The sequence below is a fragment of the Lolium rigidum genome, chromosome 4, assembly GCF_022539505.1.
Source record: "Lolium rigidum isolate FL_2022 chromosome 4, APGP_CSIRO_Lrig_0.1, whole genome shotgun sequence".
NCBI classification, from domain to species: domain Eukaryota; kingdom Viridiplantae; phylum Streptophyta; class Magnoliopsida; order Poales; family Poaceae; genus Lolium; species Lolium rigidum.
Window position 1 is genome coordinate 4,752,962 of NC_061511.1, and position 24,948 is coordinate 4,777,909.

Here is a 24,948-nt window from a genome sequence, read left to right on the forward strand (position 1 = left end):
GCCACATGTCAGCTCCAGATTGGTTTTGGAACTTTTTGCTCCTCTTATACAAGTTTTGGTACCATTGTACCATCATTTGCAATTTATGGGGCTAATTTGCACCCCATGTGCAAGTTGTGGTACTACTAGTGTTATTAGCTCTTTTGGCATGCTCTTTATGATTCTTTTTAGTTGACTTGTTCATTTTTCTTTCCAATATGACCTATTTATTGGCAAGCACTACAAACTTGACTATAATTCTGACAAAAATATGTAGGGGCTTGTGTGTAAAATGTATAATGCCACATGTCAGCTCTAAATTGGTTTTGTACTTTTTTGCTCGTCTCCCACAAGTTTTGGGACAGCGGTACCATCATTTGCAATTTATGGGACTAATTTGCACGTCATGTGCAAGTTGTGGTACCACAAGTGTTATTAGCTTTGGTATGCTCTTTATAATTATTTTGAGTTAACTTGATCATTTTTCTTTCCAATACGACCTATTTACTGGCAAGCACTACAAACTTGACTAAAATTCCGGCAATATTTAATATGGCAATCATAGTACTACCCCATTTTAATGACTCCATTTCAATGAATAAGTCGCACACACATTTTCAAGATGAACTTTGAATAAACAAATTGAGCAACAAAATTTTAATTATATTGTACGTAATTGACATCGTTGGATTCATATTGAAAAAAGTTTTCTAATGAAGCTAATTTTAAAACAATAAATTTTGTATACTTAGAGTAATTTTTAGTTAAAGAAAAAACATGTAAAACAAGGACGCCGAGTATTAAACCTTTTTTTAGAGTCATAGTCATCGGTTAAACCTGACGTACCCTAAGGTCTGTACCCGCAAGTGGCGACGCAGCCATGACGAATGTCGCCATGGCCGGCAACAAGTTTTCGTCGTATCACCTCGCCGCCGCACTCCGTCGGGAGCATGATCCCGCCGCTGCACTCCGACTCTTCCTCAGTCCGCCAAACGCCGCCTCCACCCCGTTCCGCTACTCCCTTCTCTGCTACGACCTCATCATCTCCAAGCTCGCCGCCGCGCGCCTCTTTCCGGCCATGGAGTCCCTCCTCTCCAGCCTCCGCGCCTCCTCTCTCCAGCCGCGCGAGCCCCTACTCTGCTGCGTCATATCAGCTTACGGCCGCGCCCGCCTCCCCGCCGCCGCTCGCCGCGCCTATGCCCACCCCGCCTTCCCCGCTCCCCGCACCGCCCGCGCCCTCAACACTCTCCTACACGCACTCGCCGTCTGCCACACGCCCCTCCCCGAACTCTTTTCTGTCTGCCGCGACGCCGCCATCTCCCCGGACGCGTGCACCTACAACATCCTCATGCGCGCGGTGGCGGCGTCTGGCGCCTCCGTCGACCATGCCAGCCTCCTGTTCGACGAAATGTTACAGCGACGGATCACCCCGACTGTTATCACGTTTGGCACCCTCGTTGCCGCGTTTTGCGACTGCGATCGGCTCGAGGAGGCATTTGACCTGAAGGAGGCGATGGTTAAACAATACAACATGAGGCCAAATGCTCATGTGTATGCCAGTCTGATGAAGGGTCTCTGCCAGCGGGGGGATGTGGACAAGGCGGTGAGTCTCAAAGAGGAGATGGCGCTGAGGATAGAGCTTGGACTGGATTCGGCCATTTACGCGACCCTTGTAAGGGCATTGTTCCGGGTGGGGCGGAAAGGGGAGGTGGTTAGTTTGCTGGAAGAGATGAAGGGAAGGGGTATTCCGGCTAATAGAGTGGTGCACAACGCAATGATTGCAGGTTTCTGTGAGGATGAGAGGGATTTGGATGCTGCATTTGCAGCGCTTGATGACATGCTGAAGAGTGGGTGCAAGGCAGATGCGGTGAGTTACAATACGTTGGTTGCTGGGTTGTGCAAGTTGGGGCGGTGGCGTGATGCAAACGAGTTGGTTGAGGATATGCCAAGAAGGGGCTGCGCTCCTGATGTGGTGACCTACAGAATGCTATTCGATGGGATGTGTGCTGCTGGGGAGTTTCATGAGGCAGATCAGGTTTTGGATGAGATGGTTTTTAAGGGGTTTTCACCAAGCAAGGAAGGTGCGAGGAAGTTTGTTCAGGGAATTGAGCGGGAAGGGGATGTTGTCTTGCTGGAGTCGGTGTTGTGCCGTCTCGCTAAGTTGAACGCTTTGGAGTCAAATGGATGGGAAAAAGCTCTCAGCAGTGTGCTGAGGGATCCCGCAGAACTGATGATAAATAAGCATCTGGATTGTTTAAGATCACCTCAGTAGATATCTGGATACTAGATTGGTCCGGTTGTTGTTTAATAACAATTATTATGATCTTTTATCTACTAAACTCCCCCCATGTCTCAATATGCTAGCCAAGGCTGCCTATCAGGCTTTCGTACCAAATTCAGGTTAGTTCCTACCTGAAAGTTAACTTAATTATTGATGACCATGAAGAACATCAAGACAACTGGGCAGGGCCAAATACAAGTAAAATATTGAGGCGGGTTCATTGATAATAGATGCAGTTCGGATGCAGGATGGATTTAGCACACCAGCGGGAGTATAATAAAAAACTGTTCATGCAAGCATATAAAAACCCTATCGAAGGTATATGTTGTTGTTTAGGATTCTCTGATATGGTTATGAAGATTTTTTGTTTTTAATTTTTTGTTCTCTTACTGACTCATTAATGCCTTTGCGTTGTACTGCTTCTCTGATATGCTCATGTAGATATTGTTGTTTTTATGTCTTGTTCATTGACTCATAAATGCCATTGTGTTCTTCGTAATACCTTTTGACATCTCCACAGGCTTTATATACAGTCTGTTTTGTAACTCACTTTGAACTAGTATGTACAGAATAAAAGGCAATATCATTACTTATCTGTAAAATACCACATTTTTTTTGCTATGCATTAATAAGGGATGTAATTTACGAGAATTAGCAAGTGTCAGAAAGAGTAAAGATTGGGGAAAACACAGGACAAGTTCTACAGACTTATAGGTATCATATCAATTACTACACCTTTCAAAACTGGAATGTTCTGTCGGAGTTGTTCAAATAAACTACTACCTACTTGTTTTCCATGTCCATCCTACATCCCCAGACAAAATTATCTCTGTATAAGTACACTCAGAACCTGGGCTGGGCAGTCTCTCTCGTTCATCTTCGGTAAACCAGTTGTGGATCATGAATATTTTTTATTGACGTCCAGTTCATAAGATTGTTGGGTATTGGACTACAGACTACTTTGCTGCCAATGTCCGGAACGACAGAAGATATCAAAACATGTGTACTTCTGATTTCTTGGTCGAGATGGCTGGAAAATAGCTGAATATTCAGGGAAGAGGAGCACTCCTCCACTCTAATCACCTGCATCCAGGAAGAAGCTACTGCTTGGAAAGAGGTTGCCAGTTAATGCCTATTTTAATACTTTTTGTTCCTACTCCCTCCATTTTATATTAGTTTTCGCTGATTTAATACAGAGTTGTACTAAATCAGCGACAACTAATATGGAATAGAGGAAGTATCTCTTAGTCCTTAAATGGTCTCAAAGAACTTTTTTTTGCATAGAACAAAGCACTGTGTTTGCCCATAAGTGTGTATGAGGAAAATTGCAACAGAAGAACAATACTCAGTATGCTGCAGGCATGAAAATATCCAGAATGTTGTCAGATTGCGATTTACTTTGATGTTCCTTGCTCTTACCGGTTCTATGTACAGCATGTAATAATAGTGCATGTGCTTGGCTAGTGAACTCATTTGTAGAAGTACCCTCATCACCTGTTCAACTGAAGTAGCTGTACAAACTAACAAACCCACCATGCAGGACTCGGATTGGAGTTGGTTTTGTTCTATTGTCAGGGTCGCCACCCCTACAGTTTTCGATAAACCAATTAAAATGTAGAGCAACGGCCAAAGTAAATCGCATAAAGAGAACGTATGAGGTGTGCTGCAGTGAAGTTGGAAGCTGCAAACATGAGGATCTTTGCAGGTCAATTTGTTCGTGGAAAAGAAAAATTGAGGCGTTTTTAGCAAAAGAAAAGCTGACCGGAGAAACTTGGAAATGGGAGTTTATTGAGAAAAGGTAGAGTTTATCCGTTCAAGATGCTCCGAGGTACGTGGACAAATTATGATCCCCAAAAGACAAATATAGCCATCTCCCTATGCTAGCTTACATACACATTTGTCAAATTAGCACCATTAACTTCATGTTTAGAGCTATACATGGAATCAACAACATCGTCCTGTTCTGAATCAAGCACAGGGAGCATGTTGTTTGCTCTAGCCTCCTACTGGACCTACTCCAACTCTCCCCTTCAAGATCATGTGCTATATGCATATGCCTTTGGTGGCTTATAGAAGAAACAATCTAAGTACATCGCACCCTTATATATGATCGATACACCTCTTCATGGTGTATTCTCGAAAAAATTAAAGTACCTCGCTGAGTCCGAGTTTCAAATGCGGGTGGATCATGGGTGGCGTGCTCACCCGCATACCTTACCAACAGAAGTGAAGGTAAATCAAGTCAATGGGATCTTTTGGATATATATCTTGGAAGCAAGCTCTATTCTTTGTCTTCAAAATATAGCTGACGGCCAATTAATAGCAACCATCCTACATTTTCTAAGAGGGAATTGAAACATCTGAGTATTGAGTTGGTGCATATTTCGTGGTATTGGCCTAAGGTTTAGAGGTGCACAACATTACAACTTGAAAATGGTTTGCTACTAACACCCCCATTTACACCGGTTCCCCTCGTCTTTGTTAGCCTTCTAGTTGTTGGGGACTCGAAGGTGGGGGCACAACAAATCTATGCATGACTCGTAGTTTTGGCTTTCTGCTTGTCTTTACCATTTGTATCTCGACCGCGGAGGCAGCGGTCTACTGAATAATGCTCCCCTAGCTCTACCCTCGCGCTTGCTTGGCTTTCACGGTCATTGTCACTTGTCAAGGAGCTAGTGGTTTATTGTTTCTTCCAATTTCGTCATATCGCTATCATGGTATTTTCCCTCCGCGGTGCATCAATAAAGAAGTGATTTGATAGCCCTCCTTCTGAGGCGTGTATGCACGGCCACTATATGTCAATGACCTATGATTTCCATCCCTTATGGTGTTCATGCGGCCATCCAAAATCTCCGAGGTTAATCAAACCTCCAAGGAGTTGCTGGTCTATTTGGTTATTTACAAACAACATTATTTTAACAAGATAAGAGGCACAATTCTTTTGCATGTTATTCTTTTGAATATACATTGGGTTCAGCTATGGTCTTTCCTACTGCCATCGAATCGGCGTGAGTCTATGGCTACTGGATGCAACCGGATGTTGATGGTTGCTCAGAATATATACAAGTAGGCTGGTTGGCGGCTACTAGTAGACCGCGGAATGGATAGTTGCCATATGCCGTGCCTTTTGCGAAAAGTGCCTTTGGCACATGAGCATCAGCGCTCATGGTGCTTTAAAATCATATTATTTGGATTCCAATTTTTTTTTTAAATGTCCACATACATATAAACATTCCGAAGATACGATAGGAATTTTGGAGAAAAATATGTTATATTTCGAGCTATACAAAAAAGATAAATTTCTGACAAATATACACCCCTATACATAGCCATAAACTTGTTTTTTCCCTGTAGCTCAAAATACAATGCAATTTTTACCAAAACTTTGCACAAGTATTCATGGAATACATGTGATGATTTTTTTGAAACGTAGATATAATTTTTTTTTAATATTTTAAAAATTGAGAGCACTGGTGCTCATGTTCACCAAATCTGCTTCTGGCTGTTTCCTTTATGTTGGTCGATTATGTTTTGGTCTTCTGTTATTATTGAGTTGTAAAATGAATGCTATTTAAATCTCGTAGTAAAACAATCTGCGTGCATCGATTGATGCAGTAGCCCGGTGTGCTTATCCCCCATTTCTAAAAAAAAACAACTAACACGAATGGTACTTGAATTTCGGCAATAGTTTCCATCTCTTACCTCTACTGTTTTTTTTTTTTTTTGCAAAATCTCTTACCTCTATAAGAAGCTAATGTGTTAAATTCAGTATGGACATCGAAGACCACGAGCCCAAGAGTCCGGTCCAGCAAGCTGACTGGGCCAGAGAACCTCAACGGCCCAGCTAGCAAGACAGCCTGAGCCAAGCTCAATATCCTAGCCGTCCATCCTTCGATCGGACCGCTCCAAGTCCCCACGCCATTCCGTCGAAGCATCCCGCGGCGCTCCTTATATAAAAGCCGTGAGATTTCTAGGGTTCCGCCGCCGCAGCCACACACTACAGCCCCAGCTAACCCCTCTCTTCCTCGGCTCCCTCTCCACCGGCGGCCTCCCCGTTCAGATCACCATGGTGAGCTCCTCCTCCTCCTCACACGGCGCGAACGCTCGGCATTTACGTTTGTGTCTTGATGTTCGTCCACCGGCGATGTTTCCTTACGTGCCTGGTTCTCGCAGTCGACGGAGAAGAAGCAGCTGAACCCGATGCGGGATATCAAGGTGCAGAAGCTCGTGCTCAACATCTCCGTCGGCGAGAGCGGTGATCGCCTCACTCGCGCCTCCAAGGTATCATCAATCCCCCCCCAACCCATTCACCCGGACATAAGCTCCTCTATGATACAAAAACCATTCGATGTCGCTTCACTTGCCTGCTTCTTAGATCTAGAATTGCACAGTTTACTCGAAATGAAAACTGACAAGAATTCTCTGCGGTTTAAGTCTAGTGCGTGATTGCACATTTAAGTTTCTTTATATTTAGAGGTAATGTTCATTTATGCGATTTTTCTTTATCAGGTGTTGGAGCAGCTGAGCGGGCAGTCGCCAGTTTTCTCAAAGGGTAAGATCGTGTCCACAAGCTAAATTTTGCCTGATGATAAATTTCAAAATTGGAGCTGTGTCAACAAGCTAGTGGTGCTCACTGGCGATGGCTGTTTCATCTTTCCAGCTAGGTACACTGTGAGGTCTTTCGGTATCCGTCGTAATGAGAAGATCGCTTGCTACGTCACCATCAGGGGTGAGAAGGCAATGCAGCTTCTCGAAAGTGGGCTCAAGGTGAAGGAGTACGAGCTGCTCAGGAGGAACTTCAGTGACACTGGCTGCTTTGGGTTTGGTATCCAGGAGCACATTGATCTTGGCATGAAGTAAGATGGCCTTCCTGTACTCTTTGTTCTTCTTTCAGTTCAGATGCGCCAATTATCTGATTTAGACAGTTTGTTTAGTTAACTTTAGATATGTGTTTGGGTGTACTTTGGCAAGTTTGCAACATAAAGAATCTTGTGTGACAAACATGCTACTATTAGAACAAGACATGGAATTGTTAGTTTGCATGTTTTAAGAATTCTTTATATGTAAGCATGATTGGATACTGTTTTATATCCTTAAAGTGCTTCCATGCTTTTGTTCTGAAGCGCTCTCTATCGTGTTTGCTGATGTTCTGAACATGACATGGAATTATTAATGCTCATGTTTCAAGAATCCTTAATATGTAATCATTAATTCATGATAAGTAACTATGATAAGATACTGTTTTGTATCCTTAAATGTGCTTCCCTGCTAAAGTTCTCAAGCTTTCTCTATCTTGTTGTGTACGGTAGTGTTTGTTACCCAGTACAATTTCTATTCTTCTGCCTCCTAAGTTAGGGATGTGTTTCATATATTAATTTGTTCTTTTCAAGCAAATAAATGGAATGTCCTCATTTCTGAGAGTTAGTTTATATCGGTTATATTTTGCTGTCAAAACTCTTGACCATTTTCTTAGAGAAGTGTTTTGTGATATTGCGTTTGCATGCTATGTGGTGATGCCCTTAATTCCTGTTGCTTATATACTTACAATTTGCTGGAATAATTCTCAGGTATGACCCCTCAACTGGTATTTATGGTATGGATTTCTTCGTTGTTCTGGAGCGTGCTGGATACCGTGTTTCTCGTCGGCGCCGTTGCAAGGCCCGCATTGGTATTCACCAAAGGGTGACGAAGGAAGATGCCATGAAGTGGTTCCAGGTCAAGTACGAGGGTGTCATCCTCAACAAGTCCCACGCGAGTTAGTAATCTTTTGAGTGAAGAAGTTGTCCTTCAGAATTCTAGTCATTCAGAGTGTCTTCTGGATAATGGAATCATATGTTTATTGGATACAAAGTGCACTGTCAATTTTGCCTCTGTTTGAGTTGACCTGCGTTTATAATTCCATCAGATCCTTTCTTTGGTCTCATTTTCCCAATCTACTATTTCATGAATTCTTTGCTAGCTGATGTTATTCAGTTTACTTGCTCGTATCATTTTTTACCAGCAATAGGCCCACAACTATAAATGTCAATCTGATTGTGCACGCATTTGCTAGTTGTTACCAAGTATAGAAGTATAGACGGAGAAAAATCCTGAGTTTCTAAGCATATTTATACGTGCAATCACAAAGATGCATTCTAACATGCCGGGTTGAGGAAGAGGAAGCGCAGACTACTGCTTGCAGTGATATGATCGAGGAAGATGAAGTGCTTGCAGTGGATCAAAATCTGAACAGAATAAGAATGGAAGAAATAAATATATCAGCCTAGATGGCTAATAGCTGAACCAAAAATATTGTACCACATAACACCAGTTAAAAAAATAAAAAGATGCATTCAAGGCTCCCATAAAGCAATACATTTGATTTGCAAATGCAGTACTACAAGAGAGTGGATTTTGTACACCCATGCATAGGTGTAGAGGTGTGTGTGTTTTTCCGTCATCCTTCATTGTGCTTTTAGATTCGAATAAAGAGAGAAGAAATATTTTAATCTACCATGATGGGTATGAATCTCGAGAAATAAATAGACGGCGCCGGAAACAACCATACCCATGAGTCGGTGTACAAAAGTAGAGAGAAGTTCAATTTATCCTCTAAACTTGTCTCAAAGTTTAGATTACAACCCTCAACTTTACTTTAGTTCAATGTTTGGAATTGAACCTTTTACCCTTTTTGATAAGTTTAGAACCAGTTTTTCTTGCCAGTTAGCGAGTTTTCTCCATATATACTGTGCCATCAACATACAGTTTACATGTACTTCCTCTCTCTCCATATCGCATGATCACCTCATGCCTCATCATGATCGTCTTCCTCCCTGAAACGAGGCCATGGCGACTACAGAGGAGTGCCTCCATCGGACAATAACACCCGGCGTCTACCCTCTACATCACCAGTCGTGCCCAGTCTTTTGCCACAGGGCAACCACCACGCAGCATATCGAGCCGCGGGGGAGGCATTTTTATTCCAGCAAGTGAAGAGTTTAAGATGAAGCATATAATTGAAGATGAAGAGTTAAAGACACAGAATACAGAATACATGTACGCACTATTTTACCAATACAATAAATTATGTGACAAGAAAAACCAGCTTAAGACAATGAAAGGGGTGATTCTGAACCGGTTTTAGAATTCAGGGTTGAAAATTAAACAAAAGTAAAGTTCAGAATTGTAAGCTAAACTTTGAGACAAGTTTAGGGGGGTAAATTGTACTTCTCTCTACAAAAGTATATACAATACATATAGCCGTTTATTATTTATACTCTTCAGAAGTTATAAACAGATGGAGAAATGATGTTATCAGCTACACATGTAAACAGGAGAAAGAATGTCTTTTAGTGTGATATGACAGTACCGAGGTTATCAGATAATGGCATCACATTTTCAACATCATCTCTCCCAGAAGATGGTTTGCTGTCAGGTAGAGGTTTGTATAGATGGAGAAATGATGTTATCAGCTACACATGTAAACAGGAGAAAGAATGTCTTTTAGTGTGATATGACAGTACCGAGGTTATCAGATAATGGCATCACATTGATCACATTTTCAACATCATCTCTCCCAGAAGATGGTTTGCTGTCAGGTAGAGGTTTGTATAGCAAAGTACATCCATATATATAGTATGTGTAAGCACACTTCGGAGAAAGTCTCCCATGACATGAAAACCTGGGTGACAACAAAGGTGCAAATTTGTTAACAGTGCGACATAAGGCCATGAAAAATAGTGCACTCTGGGATAGAGCTACAAAAACAATACTAGCTCCACTACCATCTCAACAAGAAGGTTTGATCTATGCACACTTCTGATTTGCCTTTTTTGTAATAACTGCCTGGTGTGTGTAAAAATTATGAATATTGGTGTGCCCACAAATTATGGATTGTAGTTTCTTCAAGTAGCAAAAAAATAAACTGCACTGTCATTAACTACTAGAACAGGAAAACATATCACATTTCTCAAATCTCAACGGGGTAACACCTATCCTTGAAGTAAATGCACCTAGACCTGATACTGATCATCATTCACACATCATAGCAGAAGAAGGTCAAGTGCCAATTATTGCCAAGGCACGTTGCTGTAATCCGTAGAACCTCCAAACCCTAGCTTAATTGGCCTCTCAAAGTACATAAGTCAAAGCAAGGCCCTGGTCAAAGCAAGAAACAACTAAAGCACCAACAGAATTTCACTAGGGAGCTGAACTGATTGGAAGTTTGTGTCCAACAATCCATTTGTATGCACACTTGAATTAGGCTTAGAGTAAGATCGGCAAGTGGAAGGAACTCTCACCTGCACTGGAGAGTGCTGACGGCGAATAATACGGCACAGTCGAAGTCCCCAATATCAATGGTCTTGGAGCACATGCCAAACAAATTATGCACATGCTCTAGATCTTTCTCCAATTCCTCTCCCGACTCCTTGTCATCGTCATTCTCTGTTCATCCACCCTGCTCCTCGTCATCGTCATCCTCTGTTCATCCACCCTGCTCCTCGTCATCGTCATCCTCTGTCCATTCGCCCTCCTCCTCGTCATCATCATCCTCTGTCCATTCGCCCTCCTCCTCGTCATCATCATCCTCTTTCCATTCACCCTCCCCCTCCCCCTAGTCATCGTCATCCTCTTTCCATTCACCCTCCTCCTTCCCCCATTCCCTCGCTTCGCTTGTCTCCATACTAGCCTGTTGCAACAGCAGATCCTGGGCCACTTCACTGTTCTCCGAGGAGGACATTGGTAAATATGGCATTATTCCCCCAGCTTGATCTGAAAAGATAGAAAAATATAATGCTTACTGTCTTACCAAATGATATGCAAAGCACGACCAAGGCAAACATATCGAAGTGTCCCTTCAGGGACATCCAACAAAATGGGAAAATACAAAGAATGTAAAAGCTAGTGCAGGCTTAAACTCTGAATAGGCTAACAGTACCTGGGGTGTAGAAGCTGCTGTATGGAAAGGCATGGGAGAAGGTCGGCAGCTAAACGTATGAGCAGTTCATGCGGGTGGATAAGAGTAATAAACTGCTCGGCGGAAAAATAGAAGGAGATGCGGTTTAGACAAAACTCCTGCCCAGCCCATTGATTTCTCTCTAATTTTTGAAATTTAACTGGGCACAATCTAGATGAAGGCTATTAATTCCAACATTCTTGATGTGTACCAGACGACCAGTGGACACTGATTCACGATGGTACATGTTGGTCGATTATGTTAGGCTGTTCAAATGATTCTGTACCTTGTTAACAGTGATAGATTATTAATTAGTCGTTTCTGTATATAATTTGTGCACAAACTACAGCACTAAATCGTGCATTCAAAATAAGTAATCACATGTCACATAAATTTCGAACATCTAATGTTTGCTTGGAAACTTGCAACCCAGGGTCTAGGGGTCCAAAATAATGCAAGAGAATAAATAGTGCAGTAGAAACCTGTCACATATTGAAGCTGAAACTGAATACCATGCGGTTATGTCTTGTCCTAAGAATCATGCCCTGCGTCTAGCCATGCCAGAGTTCTGGGATATCCCCAAGGAAGAAGAGCTAATATATTCCGGGCATGATTGGGTGCTTAACGTACTTGCAAATCAGAAAGAAGACACGAGAAGCCAACTTCATTTTATTTGGTGGAGGGCATGGCACCTAAAAATGGAGCTCAAGAACAGGATAGGAAAGGGAAATGTAAAATTGACCAACAAATCCCTAAGGAGAATAAGCCAATGATGGAAACCAACAAGACCGTTTGTGGTGTAAACCGCAACCAGGTTGCTTTAAAATAAACACTGATGCTTCTTTCCTAGCTGAAACAGGTACTGGACATTGGGGCGCTATTGTTCATGACTGGAACGGGAAACCAATCCTCTCGGCCTGGAGCCCAATCGATCGCCGTAGTAATGATGCTGAAGGTGAAGTCATGAGATCGCCGTAGTATTGCGGCAAGTCTTAATATGCCCACTATCCTTGAAAGTGGCTGACAGTATGTGGTTGACTGTGTCTCCAATCGCGTGCTGGGCAGATATCAAGCCTGCTTAATCGTGGATGAAGCGATCAGCGTGGCGTGTAAAGGCCCATATAGTTGGGAACATAGCAGCTTACATTTTAGCAGCTCATAGCCCGGTCTATGTTAACTAGTGGTGTGTGTGTAACCCGATCGAGTTTGAGTTAACATATAATCATCATCTTTCAATTTTTCCTCGAATCGCTTATCAGCCCTCCAGGGCCCCGAGGCCCTCTAAACCCTGGAAAAAAGCTCCCCTCGGTCTCCTCTCCCCTGCCGCTGCCCATATCCAGGCCATTATTTTCCAATCAGGAAGCACAAAAATTGCAATAGAGCTTTGTGAAACATAGTAATTCGACTACTACTCTGCCAAGTAGAATCCCTACAGAATCCTGAAGTGCATAGCATGGAAGTGGTCTCACCTTTTTTTAGCCCCATAAATAGTTTGCAATGCTCAACAAAAAACAATTAGGATGGAGTAATACAGCAGTGCATGCAAAACAGCCAGTCTAAAGAAAAGAAAATGCCAACGAATAGTAGAAATTGCAGAAAGCACTTAGTTGCATAACAATGGCTGAAGCCAATAAAAAGTAGATAAACCAGTTCCTTGTCTAAATTAAAGTTGAACCAATAGAATGACACTTGAACAACTATACAATAGAAGATGTCAAGAAAAGCATCAAATTTGAACCGAATAACAAAATATTCATCGATGAGTTTGTCTACATGAATATGACCCAAGCAAACATGTGTTTCATCTAAAAAAGCATTACACATCCTGTCGAAGACATGCAGGGACAGATACTATTCAGTACTCAGTAACAAGAATGATATAAAACTGCCTACGGAAAACAAGGGAATAAACAAACCTTCCTTGGATGCATAGCTGACAGCACCATTGATCACCAAAGAGGGAGGCCTGCTTGTAAATATGGCCAGATCATAAGGCTATATGCAGTTTGGACATAGATCTTTTAGCATGTGTCAGAGACAATAGACTGGTTACTACATACAGTTCAGTCTGAATAAAAGAAGCTTGAAACAATGCTCTGCATAAAAATGTCCAGTCTCCGTAAAGATAGCTTCAAACAATCCAGTGCATCAAAATGTTCAGTCTGTGTAGAAACTGGGACTATAATTCATGGAAGGCACTGAGAAAGTACCTTCTTCCATGGCAACCTATCAAGGTTCATGGCACTCCTGTGAATTTACTGGGCTTTGTATTGAGACACAATCCAGAAGATCCTACCTCAGGTGAAAGATATTAGAATGGTAAGTAGAATGTGATCCCCTGAAGATAGCTTACAAAATTTTAACCAAATGACTAACATCATACATTTTATGGGAGCTCCTCACTTTGGTGGCAGCAACTAGATTTCAATCATAATAGTGATAGTCCAGACCAATTTAATTTGATTGCTTGCCAATGATTTCTAATTTGGTGTTTGCTGGACAAAAGAATTAACAGTATGTTCTGCCAAACAGTCTAACGTTGCCGCAACTCCTCTAAGCAGAGTAATCTTGCAAACAAGAGTCAAATTGATTCAATCATTCCAGGCATTATTATCATAGATAAAAGCTTGTCATATGAACAATTCAATACTAGCTATTTTTTGTGAAAAGAAGCTGCAAGAATGCAAATATAATGCAAGTAAAGGAATAAGTGCGTGTTCTGCCAAACAGTCTGGTGTTGTCACAACTCCTATAATAAGCAGAATAATTTTGCAAATCTCAGTCGGATTGAATTAATCATACCCGGCATCATTATGGTAGCTTGTTAGAATCTTAGTGGATATGAAATATTTAACAAATAGACTATAGAGTTTCCTTCAAAAACACACTGCAATTGCATATTGTTTGAGTGAAGATCACAAAACATTACATGGCATCAAATAGGGATATGGAAAGCATGACTGGAGGCTTGATTGCTTGAAACAAATGAAGAAACATGAGAGGACTTGATCAGCCAAAAACCAGTTGGCTAGGAACTATTGAAGAGGAAGAAACCCCATCCATGATCTGGTTCAGCATGGTGCCCTTCTCCTCTTGGGTCCACGAGTATTGCTCCGTCATCAGCTCCCAGTCCCAGTGCCCCTTGTCCTGAACATGCCCATCCTTGAACAAGGCGACATGACACAGAGCTGTGCATACTTCCACAACAAATTTGACAAGATAAAGCTGCCTCTCCATTGCTTGAAAACCAACCATCACAAACTCCTTCAAGTGATGGTGCCGAAGCATGGTGGGTTGCCAGGGTATCTCATCGCCAGGCTCCGCTAAGGAGGGATCAACGTGTACATGAAGGGTGTGGAGGGAAGGCGCTGTCTCAAGCAGGAGACGGGGCCATGAGACATCCCAGGACGAAGGCACATCGGCGACCAGCAGCCGCCTGAGGTTAGGTAAAAATGTGGCCGGGGAGCTGGAGGGCACGATCCATCTGCCAGGTCCAGTGAACCGGATAACCAAGTTGGTGATTTCCATGGCGTGTCCAAAAAACAAGCCAAGCTGCGCCTTGAGGATCTTCACAAAGACATGGCCATATTCTCCCAGATCGTCGCCGAAGCCCAACGTGAGGTTATATTGCCTGAGGCAGGCAAATGAAGCGGACTCAAACAACACTCTTGTTCCCAGAGAGGCTAGCCTCTCGAGATAGGGAAGATCCCTCATGCATAACCGCATGAACTCGCACTTGTCCAGAACCAGCTCCCTTATCTGTGACCTGGGGGCGTCCACGATGATTTGGTCTCCGCTCTGACAGGAGATGAGATGCAGCACCTGCAGCTGCGGGCACGAGGTGAAGACGCCCTCGTAGGCTGCCCCTGGTGTCGACTCTGGCATGTCTTGCAGGACGAGGGTACTGAGTGAGCTGTACTCGTGCAGGGGCGGCAGCACGCAGCCTCCAAGCTTGAGGCTTCGCAGGCGTGACGCGCGGGGTTCCTCACAGAGGCCATGGCTGGGAAAAGCGTGGACTTGCCGTTCCCCGTGAATTGGCTTGGCAAGAACCTCGAGAGAAACGCCCCCCCAAGCATCGATGGCCTTGGCCAGGAGACGGTTGATGCAGGCGGTGTTGTGGGTGGTGAAGAACTCGAGCCTCAGCCTGTTGACCCGCCGACCGTCATGGCCAGCGTCCAAGAAGCTCTGGACGGATCTGACCAAGGAGCGCATGGCCCGGCGCTCGAACCGCCGGATGTTAGGCTTGATCTCCTCCTCCGAGGTTTGCCATCCGTACTCTGACTCAGATCCGTTGCCGACGAGGAGCCATTTGTGATAGCGCGGCGAGAGTATGTCGCCGACCCTGAAGTCGAGGTCGGGGAGCTGGCGGGGGAGGTGGGCCCAGCGCCTAGAGAGCGTCCCGACGCCGAGTGCCGTGTGGGTGTCGATCTTGCGCAGGAGGAGGAGGAGGAGATCGTCGGGGAGGACGCTGATCCGGTCTTCATGGCCATGGCGATGGCGAGCAGCCTGCGGAGGCCGCCGCCGAAGGATTGGACCCCTCGTGCTCCTGGCCATAAGCGCCGACGGCGAGTGTGTTGCGATCCAGTGGCCAAATTCACAACTCTTGCGTCTCTACTCCACACCCGAAGCCCCAAATAAACGCCGCCAGCGCTGTCAGGAACAGTCCACAGCATCGACACCCCTTCAGCAATGGACGGTCCAGATCCTTCGCTTCGGCAACAAACACTCAGGATGTCTTTACTTTTTGAACCTCTACTTTTCGCGCGCTAAGCGTGTTTATGTTGTAATAAGCTCAGATTGTTAATCAGCGTGGTCCTACTCTTTGGATATAAAAGAGTAGAAGTGGGAGGATGGGAGGCACGCTAATAGAAACCCTAAGTTATTTTCCTTGTCTGTTTACTTTACCATGTCGTAGATGCGTAGATCCGAGCCGCCGGAGCTCCCCTTCTTCCCCCTCTCCGATCGACGTCGTTAGGATCTCCGGGGTCCTGACAAGGTGGTATCAGAGCGAGTCAACACCCACCCTCCCTTCCCCAGCTCCTCCAAACTACCCACCCTCCTACCCCGACACCCACCACCATGTCGTCGGACGCCAGATCGCGATCTACGTCGCGCGACCACCGCGTCCATGGCGAGGGACGCGCCGCCACGACGAAAGAAGACGACCCCGAGGACGAGCAACGCATGGCCCGGCTCCCGCGCGAGGTCCGCACCATCCGCCGCCGCCTGGACAAGCATGAGCAATCCGCCGCCGACACATCCGCAGCTCTGACCGCGATGCAAGGTGAGATGTTTCGCATGACTCAAATGTTGGCAGCTCTATTTACGTCCATGCCGTACGTTAGCGCCGCCGGGATCGCATCCACCGCCCACCCCAACCTCGCCACCACTCAAAGCCACCTCCTTTCCACGCCGCCACCACTGTCCCACGTCTCCCTCTCACCGATCTTGGAGGTCACCACACCGGCACCAACCCCGGTCACCACCCTTCCAACACCACCCCAATTCGGCGCCTTGACGCCGGAGAACCTGCCTCACCCAACCTATCCACCTAAAGCCACAACCTTTGCACCACCCACGCCACCAGTTTACACATACACCACGCCGATCGTCTCTACCTCCATCATACACACCACACCACCACCGATTCATCACATCCACCAAGTCTCCAACCGAAACACCCACCCACAGATGTACCAACAAACATCTGCTCACCAAACACACCCCTCCTCCGTCCCCAACACCAGCCAAAACCCATATTACCCTCAGCAATATCATCCACCTTTCAGCCAAACCCAACAACTACCACCTCCTCCTCTCCCACAACAGCCTCCACCACAGATTCCTACCCCACACCAAAACCATCCCACCTACACACATCCACAACCTCCTCAGCGATTCCCTCACCCACAACAACCCCAACCCAATTATGAGGTGCATTTGCGTACACCACATGTCGAATTGCCTATTTTCCTAGGTGAAGCTCCAAGAGCATGGTTGCTTGAGTGTGAAGACATTTTGGAACTGGTCAATATCCCAGCAGAGCACAGAGTGAAATGGGGCTTGGCTCATATCAGAGGACAAGCAAAAACGTGGATCAGTACCTCTGGCCTGAACTTGCAAACACTGTCTTGGGAGCAACTCAGTCAAGTTCTCATCGATCGTTTCCCTGATGCAGTCTCAAATGATCCCATGGATCAACTGCAGCTACTTAAGCAAGTGACAACAGTAAATGCCTATATTGATTCATATGAAACATGGATGACTCAGATGAAAAGGGAAAGGAATTATCTGCCCCAGGATTTCTTTGTCGACCGTTTTGTCAGTGGACTGAAGGAAAACATCAAGCATCAAGTGCAATGCCAAAAACCTGACTCATTGCTATCTGCATACTGGTATGCCAGGCAATATGAAAAGGCATCCAACTCTACCACCAAACGACCTAGACAATTTCTTCCTCCAGCTCGAGTTCCTCCTCCACCAAACAGACCAATAGTACCAAGAGAGAACAGACAAAGAGCAACAAATGACAGAGCAAGGGAACCTCGCAAATGCTGGTACTGCCCAGAAAATTGGATCATTGGGCACAAATGTCAACCTATGATAAGGGCCTTACAGGTCATCGAAATGCAAGGCAATGACCAGGACATGGAGCTCCCAGCAGCAGAGGAGGTGCAGGCCCAGCCTGTTGACATGCAGCAAGCTCCACCAATAGAGGCAGGCCCTGATATCTTAGAAGAGCAGGAACAACTCATGAATATATCATCTGCAGCTTACAATGGATGTCCAAGTGACTCCACAATTTCTCTGTTGCCTAGACTGAACAAAACCTCAGCGGTTGCTCTAGCTGATACTGGCAGTACTGACACATTCATGGACCTGAAATTTGCTCAAGCTCATAACATTCCCTTAACTGCAACCAAACAGAGGAGAGTCAAAGTAGCTGGTGGTGGCACCCTTTCTTCTACAGCTACAGCTTACAACTGTCAGTTCAGTATACAATGCCATAAATTCACCACCAACTTCAAAATACTAGAGCTACAAGGATCAGATATTATCCTGGGGGTTAACTAGTTCAAACAACACAACCCAGTCACTTTTGATTTCCTCAAGCGGCAACTAATGATTGGAGTTGATGGCCAGATTCTCACTCTGAAGGATCATCTCTTTCCCACAGACAAGCTCCTCATCTCATCTGAGAAATGCAACAAATTAATTGCCAACAGAGCCTCGGGGTATTGGCTCTGCAGTGTGCAAACTGAAACTGTCAACACTGAAGCAATACAACCACCAGTGTCTGAGCCAGTCAGTACCTTACTGCATCAATTCCAGGATATTTTCCAGCCACCAGTGGGTCTGCCCCCACCAAGACATTGTGATCATCAAATTCCATTGTTTCTTGATGCTAAACCACCTAACATCAGGCCTTAGAGGATGTCACACAGCCAGAAAAATGCTGTTGAACAAGTGATCAAAGAAATGTTGAAGAATAAGGAAATAAGAATAAGCAAAAGCAAAAGCCCATTTTCTTCTCCTGTGATACTGGTTAGGAAAAAGGACAAGTCTTGGAGACTCTGTGTGGATTTCAGAGCTCTCAATGCCCTGACCACAAAAAACAAATTTCCCGTCCCTGTCATACAGGATTTACTGGATGAATTGCAAGGAGCAGTCATTGACGTGGGCATTACCCTTCGGGTAACCGACATTGCCCTACCCTATACGATCTAGCTGGAGGCCCGTGAAGGTATTCGATGACAAGACGGTCCACTTGGATGGCTCGGCGGATGATTCCTTGGCGTGCAAGACAAGGAAGGAGTCGAACAAGGAAAGTTAGGAGATAGGACTACTGAAACCTAGTCGTACTCGGTTAGATCTCTTGAGACCTGGCCTCCTATATAAAGGCCAGGAGAGGGGCTGCCGAGGGACACGATCAATCTTAGCAATCTTAGCCACCAAAAGTTTAGAGCTAGGTCGCCGCAGCACTTAGCCTCTCGACGAGATCTCAGCCGAACCCTTCGGCACCCCATTGTAACCCAATATTCTCATAATCAAGATCAGACAGGCAGGACGTAAGGGTTTTACCTCATCGAGGGCCCCGAACCCGGGTAAATCGCTCTCCCCGCTTGTCTGTGAACCGATGTCTCGTGTCAGCTTATAGGATTCCATCAACCCTAAGCCCCTATCGGAGGGCATTGCCGAGGAGTACCCTCGACAATTGGCGCCGTCTGTAGGAACCCTGTCGGCACAAGATCAGTCATCAGCAGATCCAGTCATGTCATCGGTAGCTTCATCGACACCATCATCGCCAAGTCTGGGGAGCCCGATTCGATTCGGCTCCTATGAATTCACCCCGCATAGCGATTCGTCTCGCTCGACCTTTTCTGATCTACAAGAAAACCTGGAGATGACTTTCGGCAGCATCCACTACAACGTCAATTCGGAAGGAGTCCTTCGACTGCTGGAACCGCTCGCCTCCAGATCGATAGGTCCAAGTACGTCGTCGTCGATCGACCTTTCGACTGGGTTGACAGACTCAGCAAATTCGCTCGCACTATCGACTCCTCGTTCGACGTCTTCCATGTCGGTTGGATCTAACGATCCCACATCTTCAGAGATGACCTCGTACTACTGCTTGCACTGCGATACCAGGCACGGGCTAGGGTCAAGCGACACGTCGTTCATCTGCAATGCCCAGTCTCATCGGGAGAGGACAGCGTCGACAGCATCGTCCAAGGTACCGCCCGGAGAACAGCACGCCACCAGGTTTATGTTGCCAATAACACGGGAAACACAAGGCACAGGGGAGACGGAGATCACACCCCCCGCTCCAGCAGACGAGCAAGTTTCGAAAACAGCGCCAGTAATAACAACAGTGATTACACCATCGCGGAGGAGGAGTGGGCAGCAGCCAAGGCAGCCATGCTTAACAACACACCACTCCCCGCAGGAACCTCGGTTGGAACCCTCAATGCTTATCGCTCTATATTGGAGAAAAACCGGGAACGCCTATCAAAAGAGGAAGCCACCCTCGAGAGACGCCTAACTGTTGCGGACCAATCTAGTGAACGACGGAGAGGCTCGCGAGGAAGCGTCTCTCAAAGCACTCAAGGGGCAGGCAAGCATCGATCAAGATTATCCAGGCTCTCAGAAGATGACGCTAGGGAAATAACGTCGAACTTGACCAAGTCTTTTATGACCACGGACACCGCGGGCATGCCACGACCAAAAACCGTCGCAGGAGCAACCGCCAATCTCGCAGCGTACCTCATCAATCAGCGCCCTGAAGGTTCTATGGCCCAAGCCCATCGAGGTGCCCTAGAAAGTCTCGCGATATTGGGAGACAACCTGGTCCCGCGGAAGGAAAAGACCACGTTACATGCCAGTGGCTCAAAGCATCATGCGAGAGATGCCCGAGATGAAGTCACCCAGAGCAGAATCGACATAACAAGGCGACGACGCGCCGCTAGGGAGGAATATGACAGTGATTCTTCGGATGAGAGCCAGGAGAACGATGGCGAGCTAAGGGGGGGCGATTGCTTAAGCTACAAAATCCGCGAGGCGATGCCACCCAGAAAATTCAAACCTACTCCTACTGACGCCGCCAAATACGATGGACATCAGGAGCGAAGGTCCTGGATAGACGACTACTTGCAGACTGTGATTCTGCACAAAGGAAATCAGATAGGAGCAATGCAATGCTTGCAGCTTTACCTGAAGGACTCAGCACGAGCTTGGCTAAGAGGTCTGCCGAAGGGTTCCATTAAATCATGGGACGACTTAGTAGATGCTTTTGTTGCCAATTTCCAAGCAACATACAAAAGGCCCGTCGGGATTGAGGAATTACGACATTGCCAGCAAAAGCAGAAGGAATCGATGCGCGCATACATCGGGAGATTCACCAAGCTCTTAAACACTGCCGAAGATGTTTCCGTCGACAGAGCAATCGACGCCTTCAGCGACGTCACCCGACGTGAAAGCTACATAGAGGAACTCGGGCGCAAAAAACCAAAAACCATAACCAAGTTAATGGAAATCGCCAACAGCTGGGCTGATGGCGAAGACAACGTACGAAAGCCACGACAGCGCAGTGACGACGAAGATGACGACCAGCCAAAGCACGACTCGGGTGGACGAAGGGATCGCCACAGAAAAGGAAAAACCGCAGTTACGATGATGGCAACCTGGTAGCCGCTGGATACTCTGATCGGCAGGACGATCGGGACGACGACAGACGAGACGATCGGCAGGATGGCAATCGGAACAACTCTGGAAACCGCGGCAACTACAAACCTCGACCACAGAGGACTCCCGAGCTACCCTTCGCCGAGCAGATCAACGCTCCTTGCTACTTGCACTCATACATTGATTCTAAGGACAACAAAACAAAGTCAAGCCACCTGCTCAGAGATTGTAGGCAGTTCATCGACATGGAGAAACTCATCCGGCAGAAGCAACATCAACCACCACCACCACCACCGCAGCACAAAGTTCAGCAGGCTCAGCCTCACCAACCCAATGAGACGTTTCCACCACCTCGAGGGCAGATGAGCATGATCCACAGGACAGGTGTTTCAAGAAGAGAAATGAAGAAGCTTGATGCGCGTAGATGTACACGTCCGTTGGGAACCCCAAGAGGAAGGTATGATGCGCACAGTGGCAAGTTTTCCCTCAGTATGAAACCAAGGTTTAATCGAACCAGTAGGAGCCAAGAAGCACGTTGAAGGTTGATGGTCACGAAATGTGATGCGGCGCAACACCGGGGATTCCGGCGCCAACGCGGAACCTGCACAACACAACCCAAGTACTTTGTCCCAACGAAACAGGTGAGGTTGTCAATCTCACCGGCTTGCTGTAACAAAGGATTAAACGTATCGAGTGGAAGATGTTTGCAAAGAAAACAGTAAACACAATTGCAGTAGATTGTATGCTATGTAAAGAATAGGACCGGGGTCCACAGTTCACTAGAGGTGTCTCTCCCATAAGATAAAGCATGTTGGGTGAACAAATTACGATCGGGCAATTGACAAATAGAGAGAGGCATAACAATGCATATACATGATATGATAAATATAGTGAGATTTAATTGGGCATTACGACAAAGTACATAGACCGCCATCCAACCGCATCTATGCCTAAAAAGTCCACCTTCGAGGTTATCATCCGAACCCCTCCGGTATTAAGTTGCAAAGCAACAGACAATTGCATTAAGTATGGTGCGTAATGTAATCAACAACTACATCCTTAGACATAGCATCAATGTTTTATCCCTAGTGGCAACAAGACATCCACAACCTTAGAACTTTCCGTCACCGTCCCGGATTCAATGGAGGCATGAACCCACTATCGAGCATAAATACTCCCTCTTGGAGTTAAGAGTAAAAACTTGGCCGAGCCTCTACTAGTAACGGAGAGCATGCAAGATCATAAACAACACATGAACAATAGATTGATAATCACCATAATCATAGTACTCTCTATCCATCGGATCCCGACAAACACAACATATAGAATTACATATAGATGATCTTGATCATGTTAGGCAGCTCACAAGATCCAACAATGAAGCACAACAAGGAGAAGACGACCATCTAGCTACTGCTATGGACCCATGGTCCAGGGGTGAACTACTCACTCATCACTCCGGAGGCGACCATGGCGGTGTAGAGTCCTCCGGGAGATGAATCCCCTCTCCGGCAGGGTGCCGGAGGCGATCTCCGAATCCCCCGAGATGGGATTCGCGGCGGCGGCGTCTCCGTAAGGTTTTCCGTATCGTGGCTCTCGGATGCGGGGGTTTCGCGACGGAAGCTTTAAGTAGGCGGAGGGTCAACGCGGGGGGCCACACGAGGGGCCCAGGGGGTAGGTCGGCGCGGCCAGGGCCTAGGCCGCGCCGGCCTAGCCTCTGGCCTCCTCGTGGCCCCACTTCGTTAGGTCTTCGGTCTTCTGGAAGCTTCGTGCAAAAATAGGACCCTGGGCGAAAGTTTCGTCCAATTCCGAGAATATTTCTTTACTAGGATTTCTGAAACCAAAAACAGCAGAAAACAAAGAATCGGCTCTTCGGCATCTTGTTAATAGGTTAGTTCGAGAAAATGCATAAATATGACATATAATGTGCATAAAACATGTAGGTATCATCAATAAAGTAGCATGGAACATAAGAAATTATCGATACGTTGGAGACGTATCAGCATCCCCAAGCTTAGTTCTGCTCGTCCCGAGCGGGTAAAACGATAACAAAGATAATTTCGAAGTGACATGCCATCATAATCTTGATCATACTATTTGTAAACATATGTAATGAATGCAGCGATCAAAGCAAAGGTAATGACATGAGTAAACAACTGAATCATAAAGCAAAGACTATTCATGAATAGTACTTCAAGACAAGCATCAATAAGTCTTGCATAAGAGTTAACTCATAAAGCAATAAATCAAAGTAAAGGTGTTGAAGCAACACATAGGAAGATTAAGTTTCAGCGGTTGCTTTCAACTTATAACATGTATATCTCATGGATATTGTCAACATAAAGTAGTATAATAAGTGCAATATGCAAGTATGTAGGAATCAATGCACAGTTCACACAAGTGTTTGCTTCTTAAGGTGGAAGGAGATAGGTAAACTCGACTCAACAATAAAAGTAAAAGAATGGTCCTTCAATGAGGAAAGCATCGATTGCTTGTATTTGTGCTAGAGCTTTTATTTTGAAAACATGAAACAATTTTGTCAACGGTAGTAATAAAGCATATGAGTTATGAAAATTATATCTTACAAGTTGCAAGCCTCACGCATAGTATACTAATAGTGCCCGCACCTCGTCCTACTTAACTTGGACTACCGGGTCTTCGCATGCCATGTTTCAACCAAGTGTCACAAAGGGGTACCTCCATGCCGCCTGTACAAAGGTCTAAGGAGAAAGCTCGCATTTCGGATTTCTCGCTTTTGATTATTCTCAACTTAGACATCCATACCGGGACAACATGGACAACGAGATAATGGACTCCTCTTAAATGCATAAGCATGTAGCAATGGTTATTGTTCTCATATGAGATTGAGGATATATGTCCAAAACTGAAACTTCAACCATGATTCATGGCTTTAGTTAGCGGCCCAATGTTCTTCTCTAACAATTTTGCATGCTCCAACCACTAAAATGATAGACCTTCAGACAAGACGGACATGCATAGCAACTCACATGATATTCAACAATAGTTGATGGCGTTCCCCAGAAGCATGGTTATCGCACAACAGGCAACTTAATAAAATATAAAGTGCATAAGTACATATTCAATACTACGATAGTTTTTAAGGCTATTTTGTCCCATTAGCTATATATTGCAAAGGTGAATGATGGAATTTTAAAGGTAGCACTCAAGCAATTTACTTTGGAATGGCGGAGAAATACCATGTAGTAGGTAGGTATGGTGGACACAAATGGCATAGTAGTTGGCTCAAGGATTTTGGATGCATGAGAAGTATTCCCTCTCGATACAAGGTTTAGGCTAGCAAGGTTATTTGAAGCAAACTCAAGGATGAACAAGTGCAGCAAAACTCACATAAAAGACATATTGTAAACATTATAAGACTCTACACTCGTCTTCCTTGTTGTTCAAAACTCAATACTAGATATTATCTAGACCTTAGAGAAACCAAATATGCAAATCAAATTTTAGCAAGCTCTATGTATTTCTTCATTAATGGGTGCAAAGCATATGATGCAAGAGCTTAAACATGAGCACAACAATTGCCAAGTATCAC

The 24,948-nt window shown here is 45.3% G+C and overlaps 3 protein-coding genes across 3 annotated transcripts; 2 read left to right on the forward strand and 1 right to left on the reverse strand.

The window, feature by feature from the left end:
• The first annotated feature begins 874 nt into the window (after positions 1-874).
• Positions 875-2,251, forward strand: LOC124646628 (putative pentatricopeptide repeat-containing protein At1g53330). The gene has a single exon (XM_047186721.1). The coding sequence runs from the start codon at positions 875-877 to the stop codon at positions 2,249-2,251; it is 1,377 nt and encodes a 458-aa protein (XP_047042677.1).
• A 3,995-nt stretch (positions 2,252-6,246) lies between these two features.
• On the forward strand, positions 6,247-8,183 carry LOC124708041 (60S ribosomal protein L11). The gene is made up of 5 exons (XM_047239732.1): positions 6,247-6,329; positions 6,434-6,541; positions 6,770-6,812; positions 6,921-7,116; positions 7,828-8,183. Exons 1-5 carry the CDS (start codon positions 6,327-6,329, stop codon positions 8,018-8,020), a joined length of 543 nt encoding a protein of 180 aa, XP_047095688.1. The 5' UTR covers positions 6,247-6,326; the 3' UTR covers positions 8,021-8,183.
• Positions 8,184-14,065: 5,882 nt separating this feature from the next.
• On the reverse strand, positions 14,066-15,749 carry LOC124646629. The gene has a single exon (XM_047186723.1). It carries the CDS (start codon positions 15,747-15,749, stop codon positions 14,205-14,207), a length of 1,545 nt encoding a protein of 514 aa, XP_047042679.1. The 3' UTR covers positions 14,066-14,204.
• Between the last annotated feature and the right edge of the window lie 9,199 nt (positions 15,750-24,948).

Bases quoted from the DNA above. Each gene is read 5' to 3' on its own strand.
- LOC124646629 (XM_047186723.1), bottom strand. From the start codon at position 15,749: ATGGCCAGGAGCACGAGGGGTCCAATCCTTCGGCGGCGGCCTCCGCAG.
- LOC124708041 (XM_047239732.1), top strand. The intron at 6,542-6,769 runs GTATCATCAATC...TTTCTTTATCAG, and splicing joins GCCTCACTCGCGCCTCCAAG to GTGTTGGAGCAGCTGAGCGG. The intron at 6,813-6,920 runs GTAAGATCGTGT...TCATCTTTCCAG, and splicing joins GTCGCCAGTTTTCTCAAAGG to CTAGGTACACTGTGAGGTCT.
- LOC124646628 (XM_047186721.1), top strand. From the start codon at position 875: ATGGCCGGCAACAAGTTTTCGTCGTATCACCTCGCCGCCGCACTCCGT.